At 50.2% G+C, this 23,134-nt stretch overlaps 1 protein-coding gene across 2 annotated transcripts; it reads right to left on the bottom strand.

Moving 5' to 3' along the window:
* Positions 1-458: 458 nt before the first annotated feature.
* IL10RB (interleukin 10 receptor subunit beta) lies at positions 459-23,048 on the bottom strand. 2 transcript variants are annotated; one of them, XM_059064465.2, is made up of 7 exons: positions 22,867-23,048; positions 21,490-21,613; positions 18,183-18,340; positions 16,777-16,877; positions 12,414-12,561; positions 8,045-8,202; positions 459-1,537 (listed from the first exon to the last, which is right to left on the bottom strand). In XM_059064465.2, the coding sequence occupies exons 1-7, from the start codon at positions 22,913-22,915 to the stop codon at positions 1,259-1,261; spliced, it is 1,017 nt and encodes a 338-aa protein (XP_058920448.1). In that variant the 5' UTR covers positions 22,916-23,048; the 3' UTR covers positions 459-1,258. The 2 variants fall into 2 exon arrangements, with proteins under 2 accessions (XP_058920448.1, XP_058920447.1); XM_059064464.2 differs by having other exon boundaries at positions 16,777-16,943; positions 22,867-23,039.
* Positions 23,049-23,134: the final 86 nt, after the last annotated feature.

Here is a 23,134-nt window from a genome sequence, read left to right as displayed (position 1 = left end):
TTCAAATAGTGGTTTTTCTCTTCCGGGGACTTCTGATGGATCTGCTTTGTCTGCTAGGACATTTGTTGCTGACCAAGGTGTGTGAAGTCAGTCGTATCCATGAGATTGTGTAGCTGGTAAGGCCAGGTACCGTTTATCGAGTGACTCTACTTGTGCTGGCACTGGGGTGGGCATTTTTCACCAAGTGTCACTAATCCTTACATCCCCAGGCACAGATGAGGAAACTGAGAGGTTACAGGACAGTAAGTGTCCGAAGCAGAATTCAAAGCCCAGGGCCTTCTGTTCTCTGAAGCTTCCCAGATGCTGTCGGGCCCCTGCGCCTGGCACAGTCCCTGGTGGACAGCGGGCAGGGACTGAGGAACATCCACTGAATCAATGAACATTAAAGATGGCGCACGAGAGCCTGGTTGACTCTGACAGTCACACAGATGTAGTGTCATTAAACGAACGCAAACGGGTTAAACAGAGAACAAGACTTTAACTGAGCGCCAGCACTAAATATAAAATGTGTCTGCATAGAAAAATAAATCCAGTCAAAGCGTCCCTGAGAGCCCACAAAGTCTGCGCTCTGCACACGTACAGTGTTTGCTGACGGTTACTTCTGAGTCGAGGCCATTTTTCACATCAGTCTATTGGCACTCTGGTCAGGTTTTACAGCATCTTGCTTTTTATTCCTCATTTTAAGTCTTTTTGTTTCTCACCACTTAAAACTTGTTTTTCGTTTTCTTTGTTGGGCCGTGTGGCTCGTGGGATCTTAGTTCCCCAGCCGGGGATTGAACCCAGGCCCCAGCAGTGAGAGCACCGAATCCTAACTATTGGACCGCCAGGGAATTCCCTGGAACTTTTTTTTTTTTTTTTTTTTTTTTTGCGGTACGCGGGCCTCTCACTGCTGCGGCCTCTCCCGTCGCGGAGCACAGGCTCCGGACGCGCAGGCCCAGCGGCCATGGCTCACGGGCCCAGCCGCTCCGCGGCACGTGGGATCCTCCCGGACCGGGGCGCGAACCCGTGTCCCCTGCATCGGCAGGCAGACTCGCAACCACTGCGCCACCAGGGAAGCCCCCCTGGAACTTTTTTATATGAAGGAGCACATGAGGCTGAAAAATCACACCTTCAGTGGCTATTTTTTCAAATCACTAAGGCCTTTATAAGGCGGCTAGTTCCCAAGATGGAGTAATTGTGCCAAGTGAGCGTTGAGAATCCAGCTCCTTGGTGGTGTGGACGTTGTCCCAGCGTCTGAGGTTCTCAATTTGGGGGTCACTCAGCTGGTCTCAGCCCTTGTCTGCCGGTTGCTCTGATCACCGTCAGAGGGAGGCGTGAGGAGGGGGTCGCTGTGCCCGGCTGAGTGTGTTTCCTCCTTGGAGACCAGCTCAGAGGGTCCCGGCCCAGACAAGGTCCTGAGGCTGCAGCCCGCCCCAAGGTTCGGCTTGGGGCTTTCAGACACTTCTGTGATGACGCTCAGTTTGTCAAAAACTTCGTTCTCATCCGACAGCGGGAAGGAGAATAAGAGAAGTGTGCTGTGATGAGGGTGGTTCAGAAACTGCGGGAGAAAAAAAGGAGTTACTGATCAAATTTCCCCATTTCTTTTTCTGGGCTCACAGTTTTATACAGAACTCATGGCTGGAAAACGCTGTCTTAAAAAACGGTGACAATAACAGTAGGACACTTCCTCAAAAAAGTAAACATAGAATTACCATATGATCCAGCAATTCCACTTCTGGGTATACACCCATAAGAACTGAAAGCAGGGTCTCAGATATATATATATATATATATATATACCCGTCTTCAGAATAACATTATTCACGATAGACAAAGACAGGAGCGGCCCGAGGGCCCATCCACGGAGGACTGGATAAGCAGACTGTGGCCTAGCCACACAATGGAATATTTTCTGCCTCAAAATGTAATGAAGTTGATACACGCTACAACGTGGGCGAACCTTTACGCTCAGTGAAACACGCCAGACAGAAGAGGACAAATGGTGCATGATTCCACTTACACGAGGTACCTAGACCGGGCAAGTTCACACACAGAAAGTGATGGTGGTGGCCGGGGCCAGGGGGAGAAGGGAGATGGGGAGGTTGGTTTATCGGATGCGGTTTCTGTCGTGCAAGGTGAAAGGAGTCCTGTGGCTGGAAGGTGGCGATGGCTGTACAACAGTGTAAATGTACTTAATACCACTGAGCTGGACGCTTCAAAGTGGGTAAGGTGGTAAATTTTCTGTTCTGTGCATTTTACCACCATTTAAAAAATGCGACAATAAACCTGCCTCTCGTCGGCTCAGTGATCGCAGGTCCCCCTCTGAGGGTCCCTCTTGTAAACCCAGAGGGAGACTTTTAGGATGACCCCGATGCTGTGGGGCCGACGCAGCCTGGACAGCCTTGCCTGCAGGAAGCAGGGCTGCTGCGAGCACGGGGTGGACGTGTCTTGGAAGCACAGTCAGGCTCCCGTGCCGAGTTGGGGGCCCTCTTTGGTGCTCCCCAGCAGCTTGCGTGTCCCTCTGTTTCAGCCCTCAGCTCCGGGGCGTCCAGCCACCAGCCACTTGAAACCTGGCCGGTCTGGATCTACGGGTGCTGGAGGGGTTAAACACATACCTGATTTTGAAGACTTGGTATGAACAAGAGAATGTGAATATTTCAACAATTGAAAAAAATAATTGAGTGCATGTTGAGATGATATTTGGGATATACTGGGTTGCATGAAATGTACTATTAATATTAATAATTTCCTCCGTTCCTTTTTACTTTAAAAATAACTGCGGCTACTAGCAAATGTAAAATCTATGTGCTCGGTTTCCATCTAGCCCGTTTTACGAACGATGACTCCTCGTGGAGTGTCCCTCCCAGCAGAAGGGCTAGTTACAGGCAGGAACCAACCGTCCTTGTCACTCCAACACTTCAACCAGGGTGATGCCCATGTATGTTTCCTGAAATATCTGCTGAGCGCACGTTCTCCACTTTTCATCCTAGTAGGTTCACCGAGGCTCTGCATCTTCAGGACGAGGTGCAGAAACATTCCTTAAAGCGTGGCATTTTTAACTTCTTCCTCTCAGTTGGTTCCACCTTTAAGGGGTCAGCTAAGCCTTCGGAAAGTAATTTCCATACCTCAGCCCTCTGAGAGGACTTAACCTAAATTCTACCCTCCCCCACGACAGAAGGGAAAGGCAGGGGTCAGAGGAATTTCGCCCAGATCCGTTGTGCTGGTCGGGGGCGGCGGGGGGTGGGGTGGGGATGGACCTCCCCAAATGCTCCGATCCAGCGGAGCCACGGGAACAGACTGGAAGCTACCCTTGACTCTCCTGGGAGACAGGAGAGGCGAGAACAAAGCAAGATGTGCTAAATGTCAAGAAAGCGAAGAGCAGGCTGGTGGCAGGCTCAGCGTATCCGTGGTGGGTAAACCTCCCTACGGCTTTTTTCAGCTAAAAGTCTCCATCCCCAGCAAATCTCCCTCAACTCAAAATTATCCTCTGGGCCATGGTTAATGAATTCTCTGCATTTTCAGTCAAACTGGAGAATTTCATGATCTGAGAGGACCCTGATCTGCCCGTGGGTTCCTGGCACTTCCTTCGCCCTCACTCCGCTGGCCCCTCTCCAGCCTCCCCCGCCCCACCCGTATTTCTCACTGGTCCACACTCAAGCCTGCCAAGTCTTCTAGCCTTGGAGGCCAGAGCTCCTGCCAACCGACCCCTTAATTAAACCCGTCTCTGGCTTCGATTCGCCTGATTCCACGTTGTTGTCCCATCTGTCCTTTCCTGTCTGATGAGCCCCTCTGATGGCGAAGCCAGAAGCAAAGAAGCAGGTGCATAGTTTTGCTTCCTCTTGGCTCTCCGTTTGCAGCACGCCTCCTACGCAGAGCAAAGGGCCCGCCCCTCTTTGTTCTCCCTGCCGCGAATCCGAACACGAACACGGCTTCTCCGAAGTGCACCTCTAGAAGATGCGCGTCTCATCCTGGTGCTGCAGTCTCCCGCGCCCTCAGTCCCTTGCCTACAGTCACGCGGTCCACCTTCTATCCACGTCAGGAGCTGTGCTGCCCACGCTTGTTCACTGGAGCTGAAACAGCTCCCAGCCAAGTCCCTGTCCAGGAACTGCCCTCCGCAGAAGGGAGCTGCCGTGTACGAGGACTTCCCAGGGGCAGCCGGACAAAGGACTGGCCGGTGTGGGAACAAAGGCCCGACGTCAGCCACCACGACAACACGTTAACAGACCCGGGAAGGCAAGAAGCGACAAAAGGCCTCCCTAAGACACGCACTTCAGAGGGTGGGGAACTCACCCTGTGAAGAGTCAGGGACCTGTCACATCAGTTTTAGGGACCCCACGGAATAGGGAATGCCAGGACATCCTCTCCAAAGGAAGGGACCGTTATCGTGTCTTACCCGCCACCCCTACCAGGGAAGCACGATGCGAGGTGGGCCTCTTTGGGTTCTGGGGGGCGGTTCGTTCCGCACCAGGAATACGGCTCCTGGTGTGAGTCGATACAGAAGGCCGCCGGCTCTGAGGGGGGCCTGGAGCAGGAAAGGGCCCCAAAGAGGGTACGGGCTTTGGAGCAAAAGCCGTCCTAGCCACACCTCATGCCTGCTCATGCCGGGGTACAAAGGCCCGGCCTCATCTCCCAGTGACATCTCAGCTGAACCCAGTGAACGTGAAGAGGCCGTGGGACCCGGCTGACCCTTGGGGGGTCTGTGGTGGGAAAAGAGGTTGAGTGGAGTTTATGGCAGATCCGAAGAGGAGAGTCACTGCGCGATCACTACAGTTCTGAGGCCAGGCTGGCCACCTGCAGCCAAGAATTATGCCCTGTTTGGAAACAGCTCTGGGAGTATTGGCCATGGGGACTTGGGAGAGACAGAGCCGTGGGCCACAGGACACCAGGTGACCGTGCCACCTAGAAGTGACCCTCACGAGGCCTGCCAGACGCACCGGGTCCTGAGGTGGGGTCAGAGGGCACACGTGCAGGCGGCCCAGCCTCCCCTGCACCTACCCCTGCTGCACCAGCACATCCGCCTCTGCTCACACCATGACTGTGCCGGGGCACGGGTCCTCATGGCCAGGAGAAGCAGGAAGAGGCCAAACGTGGCTCACAGGGAGGTCAGCGCGGCACACGACACACACCAAAAATGGCTCACAGCCGCACTGGAGCCCCAGCTGGGGGCCCTGCTGGCAGCAGGGGGAAAGCTCCCAACAGGCAGGGCTCCGGGCCGTCATCCCCGTGGTGTGGAAGGAAAAGCGGCCCAAGATCAGGTACTCATGGAACCCGAGGCAGGGGCCGATGGCGAGCCTGGTGGTCAGGGGCCAGAGGAAGGGAGGCTGGAAGGCCGGCACAGGGGAGTCTGGAAAGAGGCGTGTGGATGGACTATGGGAGCAGCTCCAAGTGGCGAGGTCTCTGGACCACGTGTGAACTCCGAGACCCAGAGCGGGGCCCTCTGCCAGTGGAGCTCTGTCAGGCCTCAGCGGTGCCGGCCAAGGCCCTGCAGGATAGGGACAGCCAATCATTCCCGAAACAGGTGTCAACTCCAGTCAGAGTGCACTGGTGCCCCTTCCAGAGTCCATGCCTCAGAATGTGACTTTAGTTGGAGATCGGTCCTTACAGAGGTAATCAAGTTAAAGGAGCTCATTAGGGTGGGCCCTGATCTGATCTGGGGAGATTTGGACACAGATGGGAGAACGCCATGTGAAGATGAAGGCGGAGATGGGGGGACGCTTCTACAAACTAAGGCACCCAAGGCCGCCGGCAACCACCAGCGGCCCGGGGAACGACCTGGAACGGCTTCTCCCTCACAGCCCTTGGAAGGAACTGACCGTGCCGACACCTGCATCTTGCACTTCCAGCTTCCAGGACCTGGAGACAGTACGTGTCTGTGGTTGAAGCCGCCCAGAGCGTGGTACTGTGTTATGACGGCCCATGCTGACTCACACAGACCTCACATGACATCATGTCGGGCCGTGGCACCCAATGACAGCAGAGGAGGCCAGGAGTGCAATACCCTGACGGTACTGCACGCTGGGCCACCCACCCAGCGTCTGCCAGCCTGGAAGGACGACGGCTGGCCCCCTGAAGGTATGGGGGTAGGCGGGGATTGGGGAGTGGTGCCAGCTTGGAGACGGTGCCCTGTGAGGACCGGGCGTTGTCTTCCAGCACCAGGCATGCACTGAGAATCAGTGACAGTATGTGATAGTGGGTCCCCGGGAAGTAGAGTACAGGGGTTCAGGGACCAAGGGGTAGGAGCAGGAGCGGCCCTGCCTGCCATCTCTCCCGCTGACCCGCTTGGGGAACTGGTGTCCATGCAATCTCAGGCTCTGTGAGCTCAGAGCAGGGGTCGGCAAGCTATGGCCCACGGGCCGAAGCCATGTTTCTCTGTATGGCTCAGGAGTTAAGGACGGTTTTAGAGTTGTAAGCAATGCCATTTAAGTGGTTACATAAGTATCTACGTAACATCTCAACCTTGGTCTCAAAGCCTAAAACAGTTACTATCCCAGTGGGGGACGTTTCCACCAGGAGACACAGCAGGGATCCCGTCGAACGTCAAGTGATAGCTGCCACCTCGTCCTGCCAGGATCCTTGTGCCAAGAAACTAGCTAACAAGGAAAGGAGTCACCGCACGGGTCATCAGGAGGAGAAAAGGCTGCTGCTACATGATGGGGGGCACCCAGCCGGGTGGTGGGGCATCTCATGATATTGGGACTTCCCCCTGCCCAATTCTGATGGCAAGTAGATAGGCACAAGCGCCCACATCTCTGGTGTCCTGTGGCCGGGGGCTCAGTCCTCGCAGAGCCGAGGGTCTGAGTCACCCCATCGGGTCAGTAGCCTGTGTCAGCAGCGGCTGGTCAGGGGAGAGGGGCCTCTAGAAGGGAGAGCCGAGCAGAGGCTGTTACTTGTGCCCGTGGGACCAGCTGCAGTGATGGGGCTGGACCTTGTTCCATTAACCTTCCTCCTGTAACCGTCCCCGGGGGAAGAGATTAACTTAGCTCCTTGAGAAGCTGCGCCCGTGGGTCCCGGTGGTCTACGGGGTGGGCTGGAGTGGACGCTGCAATGCGCCACCGAGATGTCCCTCAGGAAGGAGGAACTTGCTCCCCTGGCTGCTGGGAGAGGGGCTGCCTCCCCGCTGAGTGTCTCTCTCCCAAGGTTCCCGGGGCTGAAGGAGCTGCCACATCTAGTTACACCTCCTTCCTGGGGGCGCCCACACCTAGCCCAAGGGTGATGTGGGCCCGCAGGCCCTCTAGCCTCAGCCCTGGACGTCTCTAAAGAGCCACCCCAGCTCCAGAGCCCCTGCAGGACTGGCATCATACCCCCCATCCCACCCTGCCGCCCTCTCTCTCGCAGAGGTGTGACTCCCAAGGCTACCGCCGCTAAGACTTCTGAATGCGTATCTCCATTTTAGAGTCTGTTTCCTGGGGAATGAGACCAGAGACTGGATCATTGGGGGCTGAGCCTGGCATATTTTCGTTTCTAAGTGTGAGGGTATAGCCAGGATGATTTCATTTCTTAAGGCCACTTCCGTCCTACAGTCTCTGTCCAGGTACATCCTTTCTTCTTCCCAAACCTTTTGAAAATAGCTTTCTTGAAAAAAAAAAAAAAAAAAAAAAAGGCTTTCCTGAAGTCTCAGACACACATAGCATAATTTCACTCGCTCTCCGAGATCCCACAACCGAAACGGCTCTTGCCCCTCCTCCCATCCTCTGCCCACGGCTGTTCGCTGGCACTCAGCCTACAGTTTTCCCTCTCTCATCTTTTCTGCTCCGGCTCTGCTTTATCTCTTCCTGTCCCAGGACCATCACCTTTGCTCCCTGATGACTTGGGGCTCGGGGCAGGGGAGGTGGGAGAAGGAACGACGTGCGGCCTGGAGGGCGGGATTCGGAAAACCAACCCCCTCCCGTAGGGCTGTTCCGTGAGCTCAGACTTCCCTGAAGTGGCACCGGGGATGGGACCGGCGTGCCAGGTGTGCGTCATTCTCTAGGAAACCACGCTGTGCTGAGTTAGGCGGCCCCGACTTAGAAGGACAACTTCCGGTCAGCGTTTTCGAATCCACATCTGGCTCCATCCTGCTACCTACCTCTTTCAGGTGCTGTGGAAGAGAATTCCTCGGGGGGATGGCATGCTTGGCCTTCTTGTAAACGCACCGCAGCAAGACGAAGCAGCCAACGAGCAACAGGAGGGCGGCGCACACCGAGGCTCCCAGGACCCCGGCCGCGATCCAGGAGGGGGTGATTTCTGCAGGGACAAGGGGCTGGGTCACGTTCTTGTCATGCACAGATTGGGTGACAGTGCCCGTAACACTGTTTTCGCCACCACAATCCAATGGTAACCCCTGACCGCTGGGGGGACCCACACGTCTGTCTCGGAAGGCGCGAGGTGGAAACCCAGCAGCCGTTCGAGGACCCAGAGGATTCCAAGTCTCACCCTTTCCTGTCTTCCTCCAGGTTGGGTTTCTGGCATGATTGCTGATACACACAAAAAGCAGCAGCCGCAAGAACTCTGACCCGCCTTATCTACTCCCAGGGTAGCAATCGGCTCCCCGATGGGGATAAAGCTCTTCTGCCTTGAAGCGGAAAACAGGACCCCCTGGGCCCCAGAGCCCCAGTGAAACACACGCGCTACAGAGTTCTGAACTGAGAACTGCACAGATGGCCCCACCTGATCCCCTGCACTCAGAGACCTCCCCAACAGCTAGTGTGGTCGCCAGCAGCCTAAGGCTGAGCTCTGGGACCACCCAGCACCCCCTTGAGCTCCTCTCTGGAAAAACTCAAGGCTACCAAAAGAGTTCACCTTTGTTCTGCCAACTCTTGACCTTCCTTTCTTAGTGCATTTGCACAAAAAACTCGGGACTGTAAATCTTTCCTCTGTCCCTTTGGGACCTATATGTATCTCCTACAACCAGGGAGCGTCTTTCTCAAGGACCTGAAAGCCATTTCTTTGAAATGTCATCATCGGGAAGGAGCGAGCCCCCATCTAAGAGTTCCAGTGGGACCTACCCTGGCATGGTTGGTGACACTATGATGAACCCCTGGGGGGCAGTGCCTGGGTCTCCTTGGGTCTCCAACCCAGACATTTTAGCATCTTAGACAAGGACGTTCGACAGGCACACGTGGTTGATGGTGACAAAACTCAAAGGATGCTTTTGTGACTCACCAAGAGGGGGAAATGGGGAAGGAGAGCAGACACTGTTTTACACGGGCTGTGAACTGTGCGAGAACCTAGTGACCACCTCCTTCCATATAAGGCTCTCCCACTTGTTTCAGTCTGTCCGATCATGCCGTCAGGCGGACTCCCTCTCTGTTTCGCCCACAGGGAAATCGTGCCTTCGCTTACCTATGGGATTAATCTGTAGGCAGTGGGCTTAGTTGTTACTTCCTTCCTGTCATTTACTAGCTGAGCAACTTTGGGCAAGTTACTGCACCTTCATCTTCCGTCTCTGAAAGGGGAGAAGAGCCTTTCACCGCTCTCATTGAAAACTTGTGAGGTTTAAATGAGAGAACTATGTTTAAAAAAACCTAAAATGGGGCTTCCCTGGTGGCGCAGTGGTTGAGAGTCCGCCTGCCGATGCTGCGGACACGGGTTCGTGCCCCGGTCCGGGAAGATCCCACATGCCGCGGAGCGGCTGGGCCCGTGAGCCATGGCCGCTGAGCCTGCGCGTCCGGAGCCTGTGCTCCGCAGCGGGAGAGGCCACAACAGTGAGAGGCCCGCGTACCGCAAAAAAAAAAAAAAAAAAAAAAAAAAAAAAAACCTAAAATGATGTTTGACAAAAGCAGAATTTCAGTGGGCTATACTTTTCCTTTCCTCTTTAAAAAAAAAATTATTTATTTATTTATTTATTTTTGGCCGCGTTGGGTCTTCGTTGCTGCACGCAGGCTTTCTCTAGTTGGGGCGAGCGGGGGCTACTCTTCGTTGCGGTGCGCGGGCTTCTCATTGCGGTGGTTTCTCTTGCTGCGGAGCATGGGCTCTAGGCACGTGGGCTTCAGTAGTTGTGGCACGTGGGCTCAGTAGTTGCGGCACGTGGGCTCCGTAGTTGCGGCACGTGGGCTCCAGAGCACAGGTTCAGTAGCTGTGGCGCACGGGCTTAGTTACTCCGCGGCGTGTGGGATCTTCCCGGACAGGGACCGAACCCGTGTCCCCTGCATTGGCAGGCGGATTCTTAACCACTGCGCCACCAGGGAAGCCCTACTTTTCCTTTTCTTTTAAAAAATGTTTGGATTTTGTCAGTTAATGGGTGGTCACTTAAGAGTCACGACACATTTGAAACAGCTCTCTTTTCGGTCAAAGTGTGTGCCTTGTGCCGTGTTTCATGACATAAACCTTAAGGAATATTTAAATGTATGATTTTAATAATGTCCTCATTAATAATGGTAATGACGTCTAACCCCTACTGCGGGCTCACTCTGTGCCTGGTGCTGTCCTGGGTGACACCCTTTGATTCCCCTCATCTTGCAGACGAGGTGGCCGAGGTGCCAGGCAGTGCAGGACGCTCCCCACGCCACTCCTTACGCTGGAGTTTCACAGCAGGGAAGGACGGGACACGGGACAACCGGGCATGTGCTCAGGCTTGGGGAAAGCGGTTGGCAGGTGTTTAGAGGGAAGAGGGATGATTCCAAGGTCAGCGATTCTAGTGATTCAAGCTGGATGGGGATTCCCAAAGCACAGAATTCTGATTCAAGCACAGGTGATTCGTGAAAGGAATCCAAAGATAAGCTCTTGTCATTTAACGGTGCTGTTGAGAGGCTTAGCCATGGCAGGAGGAACACAGGCAAGTCGACTCAGCCTCAGGTAGAGGCGTGGCACTGGACAGGGAACTACAGAAAAAGAAAGGAGACTGACAAGAGAATCCCCTCCAGAGAGACAGCAAGACTTTCCATCTTCTATATGGCTCTGCATTCCTGAGAAAATTTGCTTCATATGATTGTAGAATAGCTTCGGATGGCACCGAAAAGATCACGTGCCCGGGTGAGGTGAAAGATTCCTAGATTCAGGCAAGTAATTTGTGCATTTACAAAGCGAGGGGAAAAAACCCAGCAACAGAAAGATTCAGGAAACTCCAGGCTGGAAAGCTTGATGTGATACCAGAAAAAAATTACGAACATTCTGGAATGGATGGTTAAGTGGCTAATTACAAATACTTAAGAAAGATAAGGACAATAACAAAAAATAATAACATGAGGACACGGAGAAGAAATTAGCTCAAAGTGGCTGCCTTTCCTTTTTTGGATAGGGTTACTTGTTGGTAAATTATGGCACATTATGGGCTGGTTTTTCCCAAGCTGTTTTCCTCGGAATGCTCATCCTCAAAAAAGATGTTGAAAGATCAAATATGCTAAAAATGCTAATATATAGGGTGCCTTTTCTGAGAGAGAAATGCGGTGTACCATCGTTTCCAAGCACATCTGACTACCGGGCTGTTGTTTTGAGAAATATCCCATAATCACTCATGGGACACAGTTGTGACAAGCATTGGGTGTCAATTTCAGCTGATATTTGCCAAAGTCTTTCATGGCGACTTTGTGGACAGTAAAACAAAATAGCTTACATAATCGTCCACTATATTCAGATGGATTGGTGACCAGTAAGCAACTAGTTAAGGGGTCTAGAGGAAGGTATGTCCTAGACACACCAACAGTTTAAACCACAAACTGGTAAGGATCCTGAACCTCCTACCAGCAAATCAGTTGATGAGACAAAGCAAAACAGGGAGAGAAATATGTGCAATGACAAAACCCAACATTCACGAATAACTTGAAAGCGGAAATGATGAATCACTGTGATGGCAACACCGCAATTGCCTCAGAACTGCAGTGACACAGAAGATGAAAAGGTTTGCTCTCTCTCTGGAAGGAATTCTTTATTACTCTCCTTTGTATTTCTGTAGCCCCCAGATCAGCACCTTGCTTCCAGGAGGGCCTCCGTAAATGAAAATGGTCAGGAGCGGACCTGCATGTATGCATCCTTTTGTGGTCTGAGCTGGCAGAACCTCTGGACATCTTTAAGTAACAAAAAGGCCCCCAAAGGCCTAACGTTTGTACACAGACATGCAGGCCACAAGTTTTGATCATCCTGTACGCCAACGCAATGCGTGTGTACAAAATTACTCAGTGTCTAGGCCAACTGGTACCCACCCCCTCCTTTTCCTCCTTCCCTTCCTCCTTCCCCATGTTTTTTGTTTTAAGAAACACCAAGCATGGAGGCACTCTGCTAGACACTGGGGTAACACATCATACGTGGGGGACTGTGTTGAGGTCCTGAATTCACGAGGAACCCTCAAACCAGCTTGCTGAGGACAGTGAAGGGGTTAGGACTCTGCACTTCCACTTTAGGGGGCGTGGGTTCGATCCCTGGTCAGGGGACTAGGGTCCCACAAGCTGCACGGTGCCCCCCCTTCAGAAGAAAGATGCTCAGAGGAGACAGAACTGCAGACGGTGCACCTCGAGACTCACCGTCAGCGGTTGTTTGCTCGCAGACAGGCTCACTCCACTCCCCGGTTTTGTTCCGATCAGGAAGAAACCCTCGAACTTGAACACAGTAAGTTGTCTGTGACTCAAGGTTTCGGAGGACCTCGAAGTCATACTGACCAGTAACTGGAAACTAGTAACAGAGACAAAAATAAGAACATGCCTCAGCAGGGAAGGGATGTCATCTTTTCTCTCCCCCCACCCACCCCACACTTACTAGTTATAATCTTTCCTTCAGGCTCAAAATAGGAGGATGAAGGAAGCAGGCGCTCCTCCTGGGTCGTCTCAGGGGCCCCGGAGACCATTCTGAGGTCGGGGTGGGCAGGGCAAGGACTGACCTCGGTCCCGCCAAACCACCTCATGCCCTGAATTATCCAGTTTAAATGACACACAAGCCATCCCACTTCCTTTTTTTTAAAAAAAATGAACCAGTTGTATGGGTTGAATTTCGCCCCTCCCAAATTCGATGTTGAAGTCCTAACCCCTAGTACCTTCGAAAGTGACTTGGTTGGATAGAGGGTCCTTACAGATGTAATCAAGGTAAATGAGGCCATTAGTCTGGGCCCCAATCCAATACGACTGGTGTCCTTATGAGGAGAAAATTTAGACACAGACGTGCACACAGAATGCCACGTCAGGTTGAAGGCAGGGATTGGGGTGATGCCTCTATATAATAAGGACCCAAAGACTGCCAGCACCCACCAGAAGCTGGGCGAGAGGCCTGAAACAGATCCTTCCTCATGGTCCACAGAAGGAACCAATCCGGCTGACACTTTGATCTTGGACTTCCAGCCTCTAGAACCTTGAGACAATACATTTCTGTCGTTTCATCCACCCAGTTTACGGTACTTTGTTAAAGCAGCCCTGGCAAATGAACACACCAGTCATCTACAGTAAGACTCGGTGTGATTTTTTTTAAGTCCAGAGCATGATCCTCACAAGGCTGCCTGGGGCTCTCCTCTGAATCACTTCTCCATTCATGGACCTGAGCTGCCCGCCCCCCCAGCAGCTCGACGCCCCTCGAGGGCACACCCCTCAGCCTAACTCTGGTGGGGGCATCCCGGACTCATCTTAGTTTAATTTAAATATATCATAATTGATGATGTATTTCTGAATTTGAGAAACCAAAATAGTTTACAGCAAAATAAAGGGAATTAAAAGAGTCTATACTGCCTGTGTTTCCAGCATGGTTACAATTTCCTCACAGAAGGGCCTTATGAAAATATCTGTTACGTGAATAGGAGCTGCCATAGAAAGTGAGCACAGACTCTGTTTTTACTTTAGTAACTGGTTACTTTTCTTTGCGGGCTGGGCCTGCTGACAGCTTGATTCCTTTATTGTATAAGAAGCTAAGCTCACTGAAGGCGAGAATTGGATTTTACCAATTGAAAACATGAAGAGTACAGTATAACTTCTCATCGTTAAAAGCAGAAATAAAAACAAAAAACCCCTGGCTTTCATTTCCAGGAACCCAATACTTCTAAAACCTTACAATGCATTTTTTTTTCAAGGCTAAACTCAGAGGATGACATGTCAGAAGCATACATGGAAGAGGGTGGCACGGATGTGAGGGCTTTTCTAGCCTTTTTTCCGCTTCTGGACAACTTCTGATTTTATCTTCTCACTTTCTCCCATCAGGAAGAAAGAATTTCTAAGAGCTTTTAATACTCTTAGCTCGGCGACCTAATATGGCACTCTCTCAGAGACACCTGCATTCTAAAAGGGAACCATTTAATCTTATTTCTTTCAGGCTGCTGTAATAATACCAATGACTGGGTGGTTTATCAACATTTATGTCCCACAGTTTTGGAGGCTGGGAAGTCCAAGATCAAGGCACTGGCAGATCTGCTGTCTGAGGAGGGCCTGCTTCCTGGTCCATAGTTGGGTCTTCTCAGGAGTCCTCACATGGTGAAAGGGGCAAGGGAGCTCTCTGGGGCCTCCTTTATAAGGGCACTAATCCCATTCATGAGGGCTCCACCTTTATGACCTAATCACCTCCCAAAGGCTCCACATCCTACTACCATCACATTGCGGATTAGGTTTCAAAGTATGAATTTGCAGGGGAGTGTGGGTGGGGTGGGGAGAGGGGGAAGGGAACACAAAACGCCCAGTCTATAGCACCTATAAACTGGTAAAGGTGACCCTGCAGACACAGTGAGGGAGGCACTGGGGAGCAGGCAGCCCTTCCAACACTGTCACACCGAAGTCTTCCACACTGCAGGAAGAGTGAAGGCACAAACGTGTAACCATACGCCTGTCCTGAGGGCATGTTCTAGGTAAGAAGCTAAGGAGATAAACTGGGTTTTGAATTTCATGCCTGGGGCAGGAGGCACTCAGGCCTGGTACCTGTGGAATCTGATCCTTAATCACAGTAGGCTGCTAGCTCCACACTTCAGCAGGGACACTTGCATTTTTTTTTTTTCACCTGAATTTTTTATTTTTTTCCTCTTATAATCCCTTTATTTTATTTTATTTTTTAAACATCTTTATAGGAGTATAATTGCTTTACAATGGTGTGTTAGTTTCTGCTTTATAACAAAGTGAATCAGTTATACATATACATATGTTCCCATATCTCTTTTCCTCTTGCGTCTCCCTCCCTCCCATCCTCCCTATCCCACCCCTCTAGGTGGTCATAAAGCACCGAGCTGATCTCCCTGTGCTATGCTGCTACTTCCCACTAACACATATATATGCAATCTAAGAAAAAAAAAAACAAACCAAAAACGGTCATGAAGAATTTAGGGGTAAAATGGGAATAAAGACACAGACCTACTAGAGCATGGACTCGAGGACAAGGGGAGGGGGAAGGGTAAGCTGGGACAAAGTGAGAGAGTGGCATGGACATATATATACTGCCAAACGTAACATAGACACTTGCATTTGATAAGTGACCATAAAACTTTCCGTGTTGCTTCCTAGGCACACAAATCCTGGGGTCTTGACTATAAGCAAAATCATCTATTCTGGGAAGAAGGCAGATACCCTGCGTCAGTTAGCGAAGCATTTTTAAAAGCTGAAGTGTAGTTGATATACAATATCTTATTGGTTTCAGGTGTGCAACATAGTGATCTGACATTTATATACGTTACCAATTGATCACAACAGAGCATTTTTTGGGGGGGAAATTAACTTGAGATTTTTGGGGGGCTACATAGTATGTAGATATAAATTTAATTACATCATCCCTCAGACAATATACGCGGGTGACCCCTTCTTCCCAAACGCTTGAGAATCAGTGATAAAATCAACATTTAATGCAGAGGAGATAACATGCGCATAACTTAACTTACATAAAATATACGTTAAGTTAGTTTAGGACCACAGATGGCATTCAACTCAGAAGCACTAAGTGTAAGAGTTGACCGAAGATGAATGAAAATAGCCTTAACATGTCTACACAAGGGGACGGGAACCTCACGTATGGACCATACCCATTGTTCAGGTAATGAGACAAGCTTACTTTTTTCATTATGTCATTAAATTCCTCAACAATCCTATAAAGTAGGTTATTATCCCCACTTTATTAATGAAGTGGATTATATGCCCATTTTGCAGACCTGAGAAGCTGAGGTCAAGAAAGTGACTAGAGTCACACAATGGCAGGGGCAACGTTCCAACAGGATCTTTCCACTCCCAGCCCATGTTTTGAAAGGCACTTCCTCCCTGGAAGAGGAGGAAAGCAATGGGGAAAAGTGGGGTCAGTCCAGTAAAATGTGACACCCACCATTCACCCAGGGCTGGGGCTGCCCTGGCCACGGAATTGATTATTCTGTGGTGTACTGGGGCCTCATGCCATGAAACAGTAGACATTCACTGATCACCTGACTCCGCTGACTCCAAGTTCCGCCAGCCAACAGCTGAGTCAGCTCTGCCTTCTCAGGCAACTTCCCTTTGGGGAGAGAAAGGCCTGAGCTCCTGCACCAGCATCCAGGAAGTCGGCTCTGTGCATTGCCCTTGTGGACTGGGAAGCATGACCTGACATACCGGTCATCCCCCACAATGGGAAGCTTCTGGAGCTCAAAGGACCAGGCCTGAGATCCTCTGGACCAGTGGTCCCCAACCTTTTTGGTACCAGGGACCGGTTTCGTGGAAGACAATTTTTCCAAGGACCAGGGGCAGGGGGGATGGTTTTGGGATGGTTCAAGCGTATTACATTTATTGTGCAGTTTATTTCTATTATTATGACATCAGCTCCACCTCAGATCATCAGGCATTAGATCCTGGGGGTTGGGGACCCCTGCTCTGGACCATAAGGTGCTGGCACCTCGCAAAGCCTCTCTCCGACCAACACTGAGCAAAGGAGAGGGAGCTTACATCGGCAATGCACGTGATCCGTCGGGCTTACCTTTTCGTCAGAGCCATTTTTCCAATATTGCACATGATAAGTCCATGAGTTATAAATATTCCTCATGGTCCATGTTTCAGGTTCATTCTCAATTTTCGGGGCTACGAAACGCATATGTAAAGAATTAGCAAGTGCTTCTACTTGGATTCTGGGAGGTCCGATAATGGCTAAGTATGAGAACAAAGCAAAATGACAATCAAAATTCACACGCTAAAAACATCAACATTTATTTTTTGTAACTGGGCAGACCAACTGGGCTACTGAAGTACTCTGCCCTGTGATACACTGCTGAGCTGACGCTGACAGACGTGGCTAAGGAAGATTCTTGGATTTTGTTTCTTAAAAAAAATAAATAATCTTTTAATCTTTGCCCTCATTAATCAGGTTTAGTCCATTTATGTTTACTGTGATTTGATATATCTGGAATTTTTCCAACTACATTACTTTGTGTTTTCTGTAAAGACTCCCTTTTTTTTTTTAAATGGCTTATTCCTCGCCTCTTTTTTTCTTTCTGTTGGGTTGAATTTTCTTTATTTCCATGGCTGGGTTGGAAGCAACAGATGGTATTTCTATTTTTAGTGTTGAACCTATATAATTAAACCACTTTCCAGCAAATACATTTTCCAACAAAGTCTGAAACTAGATCTTCCCAGACCAGGGCTTGAACCCATGTCCCCTGCATTGGCAGGCAGATTCTTAACCGCTGCCCCCCCCAGGGAAGTCCTGGGCAGTCCTTCTAATGCATCTCTCAGTCTGCTCTTTGGAGGACTGCACTTGAGTTTTGTTCATGAGATTCTTATCCTCCTTATTCTCTCAATTGCTTTCTGGTGGTTTAAGTAGTTTTCAATTCCCGATGTTCACTTCATGACCTCTGGCGGGTCCCCATGACCTTCCAGCTCTAACCCGGGAATATTTTTTTCAATGCCGACCAGCCAGCCTGACCCAGCCCATCTGCCATCAGCTGTATCCATCCCTCTGTCCTTCGTCCTGGGCCAGCTGGTCTTTCTGTCCCTACACCTGCCTAAAATCAGTCTTTATTCTTCTGCTGATTGTATCACATCTCTTCAAGTCGTGATTCCAAACTGACTTCCTCCCCCAAAATTCAACACACAAATCCTTCTAGTTTTTCTCATTAACAGCACTGCCCCCCAACTCGTTTTTACCCTCGAGGCATTAAAGTCATCAAATTTATATTTAATTATCTTATTGCTTTATGTCTATCCTGTCCTATCTCTCCCACAAACTTCTTTAAGGCCACAGCCCTCTTTATTACATTCCCTAAGCTCCCTGTGCAAGGCCATCCACTTGTGGGCGCTCAAAGAATTCTTGCTGACGGGCCAACCAAGGGGGAAATAATCAAGGCAAGATGATGACATAACAACGAAAGAAAAACCAAGATGGCTTACTGTCATCCACAGGACAGAAGGTGATGTTTATCCAGTCTGAATGCTCGTCTTCAAATTGAGCCCTGACCCTCAAGGTGTGGTCACCATACTTGGAAAGACTTGAGAAATCACATTCCGTCAAGACAGTACTTGTGCATACATCTTGGAATTTCCTATAACTACAAAATCAGAAGAAATCATGAGAGTTCTAACCTTAGTCGCTCTGGGGCTGACTGGGGCTTTATTCTTCTGCTACCAAAGGATGATGGAGGATAACGAGAGAAGAATGAAGCAAATTCTTTACTGTCAATTTCAAAGAATACTATGTATCATTCATACGAGCATTTTCCAAACTATGATCCATGGAACCCTAATGATCCTTGAGGTGTCATAAGACATTTCAAAAATAATCCATCCCACCGTCAAACAATTTGGGGCAAAAACTGGGTGAGACATGAATAGGTGTCTGTCTTCACAACAGAACTGCTCAGAGACTTGCATATCCTAATAAAACATGTCTTCCCAAAAAGGGGTTGAGTATTCTACATATGTGACCAAGAAAGCTGCCTTCTTTGACTATGTATTTCTGAAACTTGTGGGGCATGGTTTGTGAAAGGTTGACATTCACAGATTAGCCAGAATAAGAGTATCACAATGATTTCAAATAATGTCTCGTAAGTGACTATTGTTCAGTTACGCTGGAAAAATTATAATATTCATTGACCTCAGATCTCCAGCCCTGGCACCAACCCCTGAAGGGAGGGTGGTGGAAACATGAAGTGGAAGGAAAGGAATGTTTGAGAATACCTACCAGGTGCGTGTAACTTAACCTCACAATGGCCAAAGGAGCTATAATTAGCTCCACCTGATGTAAGGAAATCCAGGCTCTGGTCTTGCAAAAAGAATTTTGTCTGACTGGCACCTTCCTGTCTTGGTGCCAAAACCAATCTGGCTACCCTAAGAGGTAACAATGAAGGTGATGGTGATAAAAATAATAACAGCCAACACTTGTCAAGCACGGAGGCATCAGGTAGCTCACTGATTTCGCAGTATTATCTCATTGAATTTTCACAACCCCAGGAGGGCGGAACTGACATCGCTCCTACTTTATAGATGAGGCACAGGCGTGGAGAGCCTAAGAAACTCCCCCACGGGACTTGGGTCTGCTTGACTTCAGAGTCCATTGCCTCAGGCATCACCCCACAGACCACTGCACTCTTAGGAGATAATTGGGCTTATGCTATTTCACTGTCTGCTTTTCTCACTTAATAGACCACAAACATTTCTCTAATCAGTCAACTCTTCATGGCTGCCTAACATCCCATCATTGGGGAAATCCAAGGGTTTTCTCACATGCGGCCATTTCTTTCCATGCATTTAAACTAATGCATGAATTGGGTGGAACACAGACTATTTGAAAAGTTGTTCTGCAATAACTTCCCTTTCACTAGGTCATTTTTATTGCATCTACAGATATTTTTCTTCCCATTTAGTAGCTAACAGGATCTATTCCCCATATTTACATCTAATTGTTTTAGATGTTTCCATATTAAAATCACCAAGCCATCCTCTGAAGTCCCCTCCACCACCGGCCAGCCCTACCCAATGTACACATACAACAAGAGTTTGCGCTATGCAACTGCTCAGGTTAAATTCTAATCAAACTTTTTCCAGAGCCACAGAAGGGTAATCAGATTTTTCAGGATCAAATTTCTTCCATGCCCAGCACGTGTTTTGTTTTCCCCAGCACAGGCCATGTTTGGTCTGCACGTCTATGCTGAGGAGACCTGGAACCCAGGTCTCCATCCTTGGTTATTGGGAGCTCTCATCGAAAAGACAAACACCTAAAACTAAACACCTCTACTCCAATGGCACAGAAGCAAAGAACAGAACAACAAGAAATAAACCACAGGGGAGAGGGACAGACAGAGAGGGAAGTTCAGTTTCCACAGTGAAATCCCTAGAGCTATCAAGACAGAGTGGAGGAAACATAGAGACGAAATTATAAAGCCAGTCAGTGCTAGAAAATACACCACAGGAGAAAAATAAATCTCAGAATGATGCTTATTAATTAAGTCCTTGGGGAAACTGACAAAACTGGAATATGGACTTAAAGGACTGTATCATTGGTGAAGCTACCAAATCTTGATAACTGTACCACAGCGATGTAAAAGGTTATCCTTGCTCTTATGAAGTACACAATGAAATATTAAGGGGCAAACGCAAGAAAATGTGGCAAACCTTAAAAATCGGTGAATGTAGGCTCTTTGGAAGTTCTTTGTATTACACTTGAAATTTTGAAATGTTTTGCTACCTGGGAATTATTTTGAACTACAAAGTTTTAAGGACATGTAAACGAGGATTATCTTATTCACCTTTCTCCTTCTCTGACTTAGCAGGCCTCGGATATGTTTGTAAAATAAAGGCCGCGTGGGAGGAGTGTGGGATCCATGGCATCTGAGACCCCCAGTTCCTCCCTCCTCACTGAAGGAGGTGTCTGCCTTTGACAAAGTTTCTGAGTCACACGGGAAGCAGGTGTGCGGCTCACGGGCCTTTGGCCCCCTGTCTGCAACTGGCACAAAGGTGCGTCATCTGCACTCCAGCCTGTGGTGTACAGTGGCAGGCTGCCAAGGGAGGGCTGGCACAGGGAGAAACCGACAGGCCGCTCAGGTCCTGGGAGGTCAGAGGACCACTGAGGCAATCGTGGTGGGTGATACCCTTCCTTCATAAGCGTCTGCTGTCTTCAGAGGACACAGCCAACAGCCAGCAGCTGTCTCACATTCAATTTCAGAGTAACTGAGGGCCCACTATGCAAATGATCTGCACCCCCAGGGCACTGGGGTGTGCAGTTTACAACCTACTGGAGGGGGTCGGTGGTAAAAGCAAGCAAGGGGCTTCCTGCCTGCTTTGAATACCTCCGTTTTCTTGGATAGCTTCCACCGTTGACTTCTAGCAATACCACTCTAATAACTGGAAGATGGTCACCACCGGCATTTGTCTCTTCAAAAACATTAATAGTGACAAGCCTGATGTGTTCGCATTGCGGTAGGCTGCCACGGTGGCTGATGACACTCACCGTCTACGTGACAAAATGTCTGTCACACCATGAACCATCACACGGAAAAGGAAAAAGGATTTTACTTGTCTGTTTTCAGAGGACAGAGCTTTCACAAGAATTTCTGGGACAGAAAGAAGGAGGCCAGGAGAGAGGCTCCCTCTGGGCTGTCAAGGTCACTGGGGTGACAGCAGTCAGACTCTCTCCTTGGTCTGGCCTAGTGACCAGCCCAGCCAAAGCCACCATCCTCTGCCAAGAGCGCCCCAGCCTTACCTCTGGTACTGAGCTGTGAAAGTCAGATTCCCCTTGGGAAAAGCAGGTGACTCCCACTGTAGAATGTTCCTGAAATTAACTGAATTCATTCTGACATTTTCAGGAGGTGGCACCATTCCTAATGCTGTAAAAATAAAGGGAAAAAAGTTGGCAACTCTCTTCCTCTAAAAGGCTGTCCAAGAAAATAACCATATCCAATACTCAGGTCTTCCCTATGGCTCCAAGTCTTCAAATGGGCATGTGGGTGAAGGAGAGACATGCTTTAGCTGTGCTGAGGAGTCTGGATTGTATCTGAAGAGAAGAAATTGCTAAGGGGAGGAGGATAGTAAGAGTGAAGTGGGGATGGCTGAGGGCGACCTGGATTTGGGTGGTGGTAGAAAGGTGTGAAGGGATCGGTAGATGGATTTTAGATATATTTCCAGAGGTATAAAATCTAGGCTTCTTGATACATTTGGTGTGAAGAAGTAGATGTTAATATCCATTCCTGGCTTAAGCACCTGATGGCCTGACTGGGGCTGGGACAGGGAAATCAAGAGTCTCAGTTTAGAATTTGCATTAGGTTTGAGATGCTGAAGGATACCTAAGTCGGAATATCAGAGACGGCTGGATGAATGAGCCCGGGGCACAGAATATAGGTTTGGGCTAGAGACAGAAATAGTTGTTACACTTTCTAATAGAAAATGCCAAACATGCACAAAAGTACAGAGAAGAGTATATTAAACCGCCACCGGCCCATCACCCAACTAATGCCAACAGATATAAATTTGAGAGTCATGAGCCCATAGCTGATATTTAATGCTAGAGTTCTGCTGATACCCCCCAAAAAGAAATAGTGTAGGGGAAGGAGAGAAGAGGGCTCGGGCATGAACTTGGCTGTATGAGATCTGGTAGAGGGCGAGGATCCCAAACAGAAACAGGCTGGTAGGTAGGAGGGAAACCGGAGAGCAAGGTACCCTGGAAGGCCAGGTATGAGCTCATCAGAAAGGAAGGAAGGATCCATAGTGCTGTTTGAACCTGGGCTGGCAATTCAGAGCAGGACAGGAAGGGTTTCACTGGATTTAGAACTCAGAAACCATAGAGCTGCAGAGTTGAGGGGCAGAATTCAGATCTTGGGGTGCTGGGGACTTAGTGGGAGGCCCTGACGGCCCGCCCAGGCACTTAGTCACTTTGAGTGTGCCTCTGGGGTCTGCTCAGGGGTCGTCTTTGGGGCCATCGCTGCCCAACGTCGTAGCCGGGCCTCCTGGTTCCCGTCGGGACGCAGCGCCACGGCGGGGCCGGGTCCCCGCGCAGGCAGCCCGGCTTGGGAAGCGCGCTCGGCGCGCGATTGAGCCGACACTCCGGAGAATGCCCGGCGTCCCCTCCCCTCAGACCCCTCACCTGACACCAGGAGGCAGCCCGCCAGCCAGCTCCGGAGGCTCTGCGCCATGGTCGCGCATGGAGCCCGGGAGGGCGCTCGGGCGGCCGCGGGCAGCCGCGGGGCACCGGGGTACGCGCCCCTACGCCCGCTTCCGCGCCAGCGTAGGGGAGCTCCGGCCGCCCCGCCCCGAGGCTGCTTCCGGGAACCGGCGGGGCGGGGCGACATGAAGCCCCGCCCCTGCCTCGGACCCCGCCCCCGCGCGCCAATCTCGAGAGGCCGCTTTCACCC

Source organism: Kogia breviceps, chromosome 5, assembly GCF_026419965.1.
Source record: "Kogia breviceps isolate mKogBre1 chromosome 5, mKogBre1 haplotype 1, whole genome shotgun sequence".
NCBI lineage: Eukaryota > Metazoa > Chordata > Mammalia > Artiodactyla > Physeteridae > Kogia > Kogia breviceps.
The sequence above is the reverse complement of the archived record's forward strand: the minus strand, read 5'-3'. Positions and strand labels throughout refer to the sequence as shown.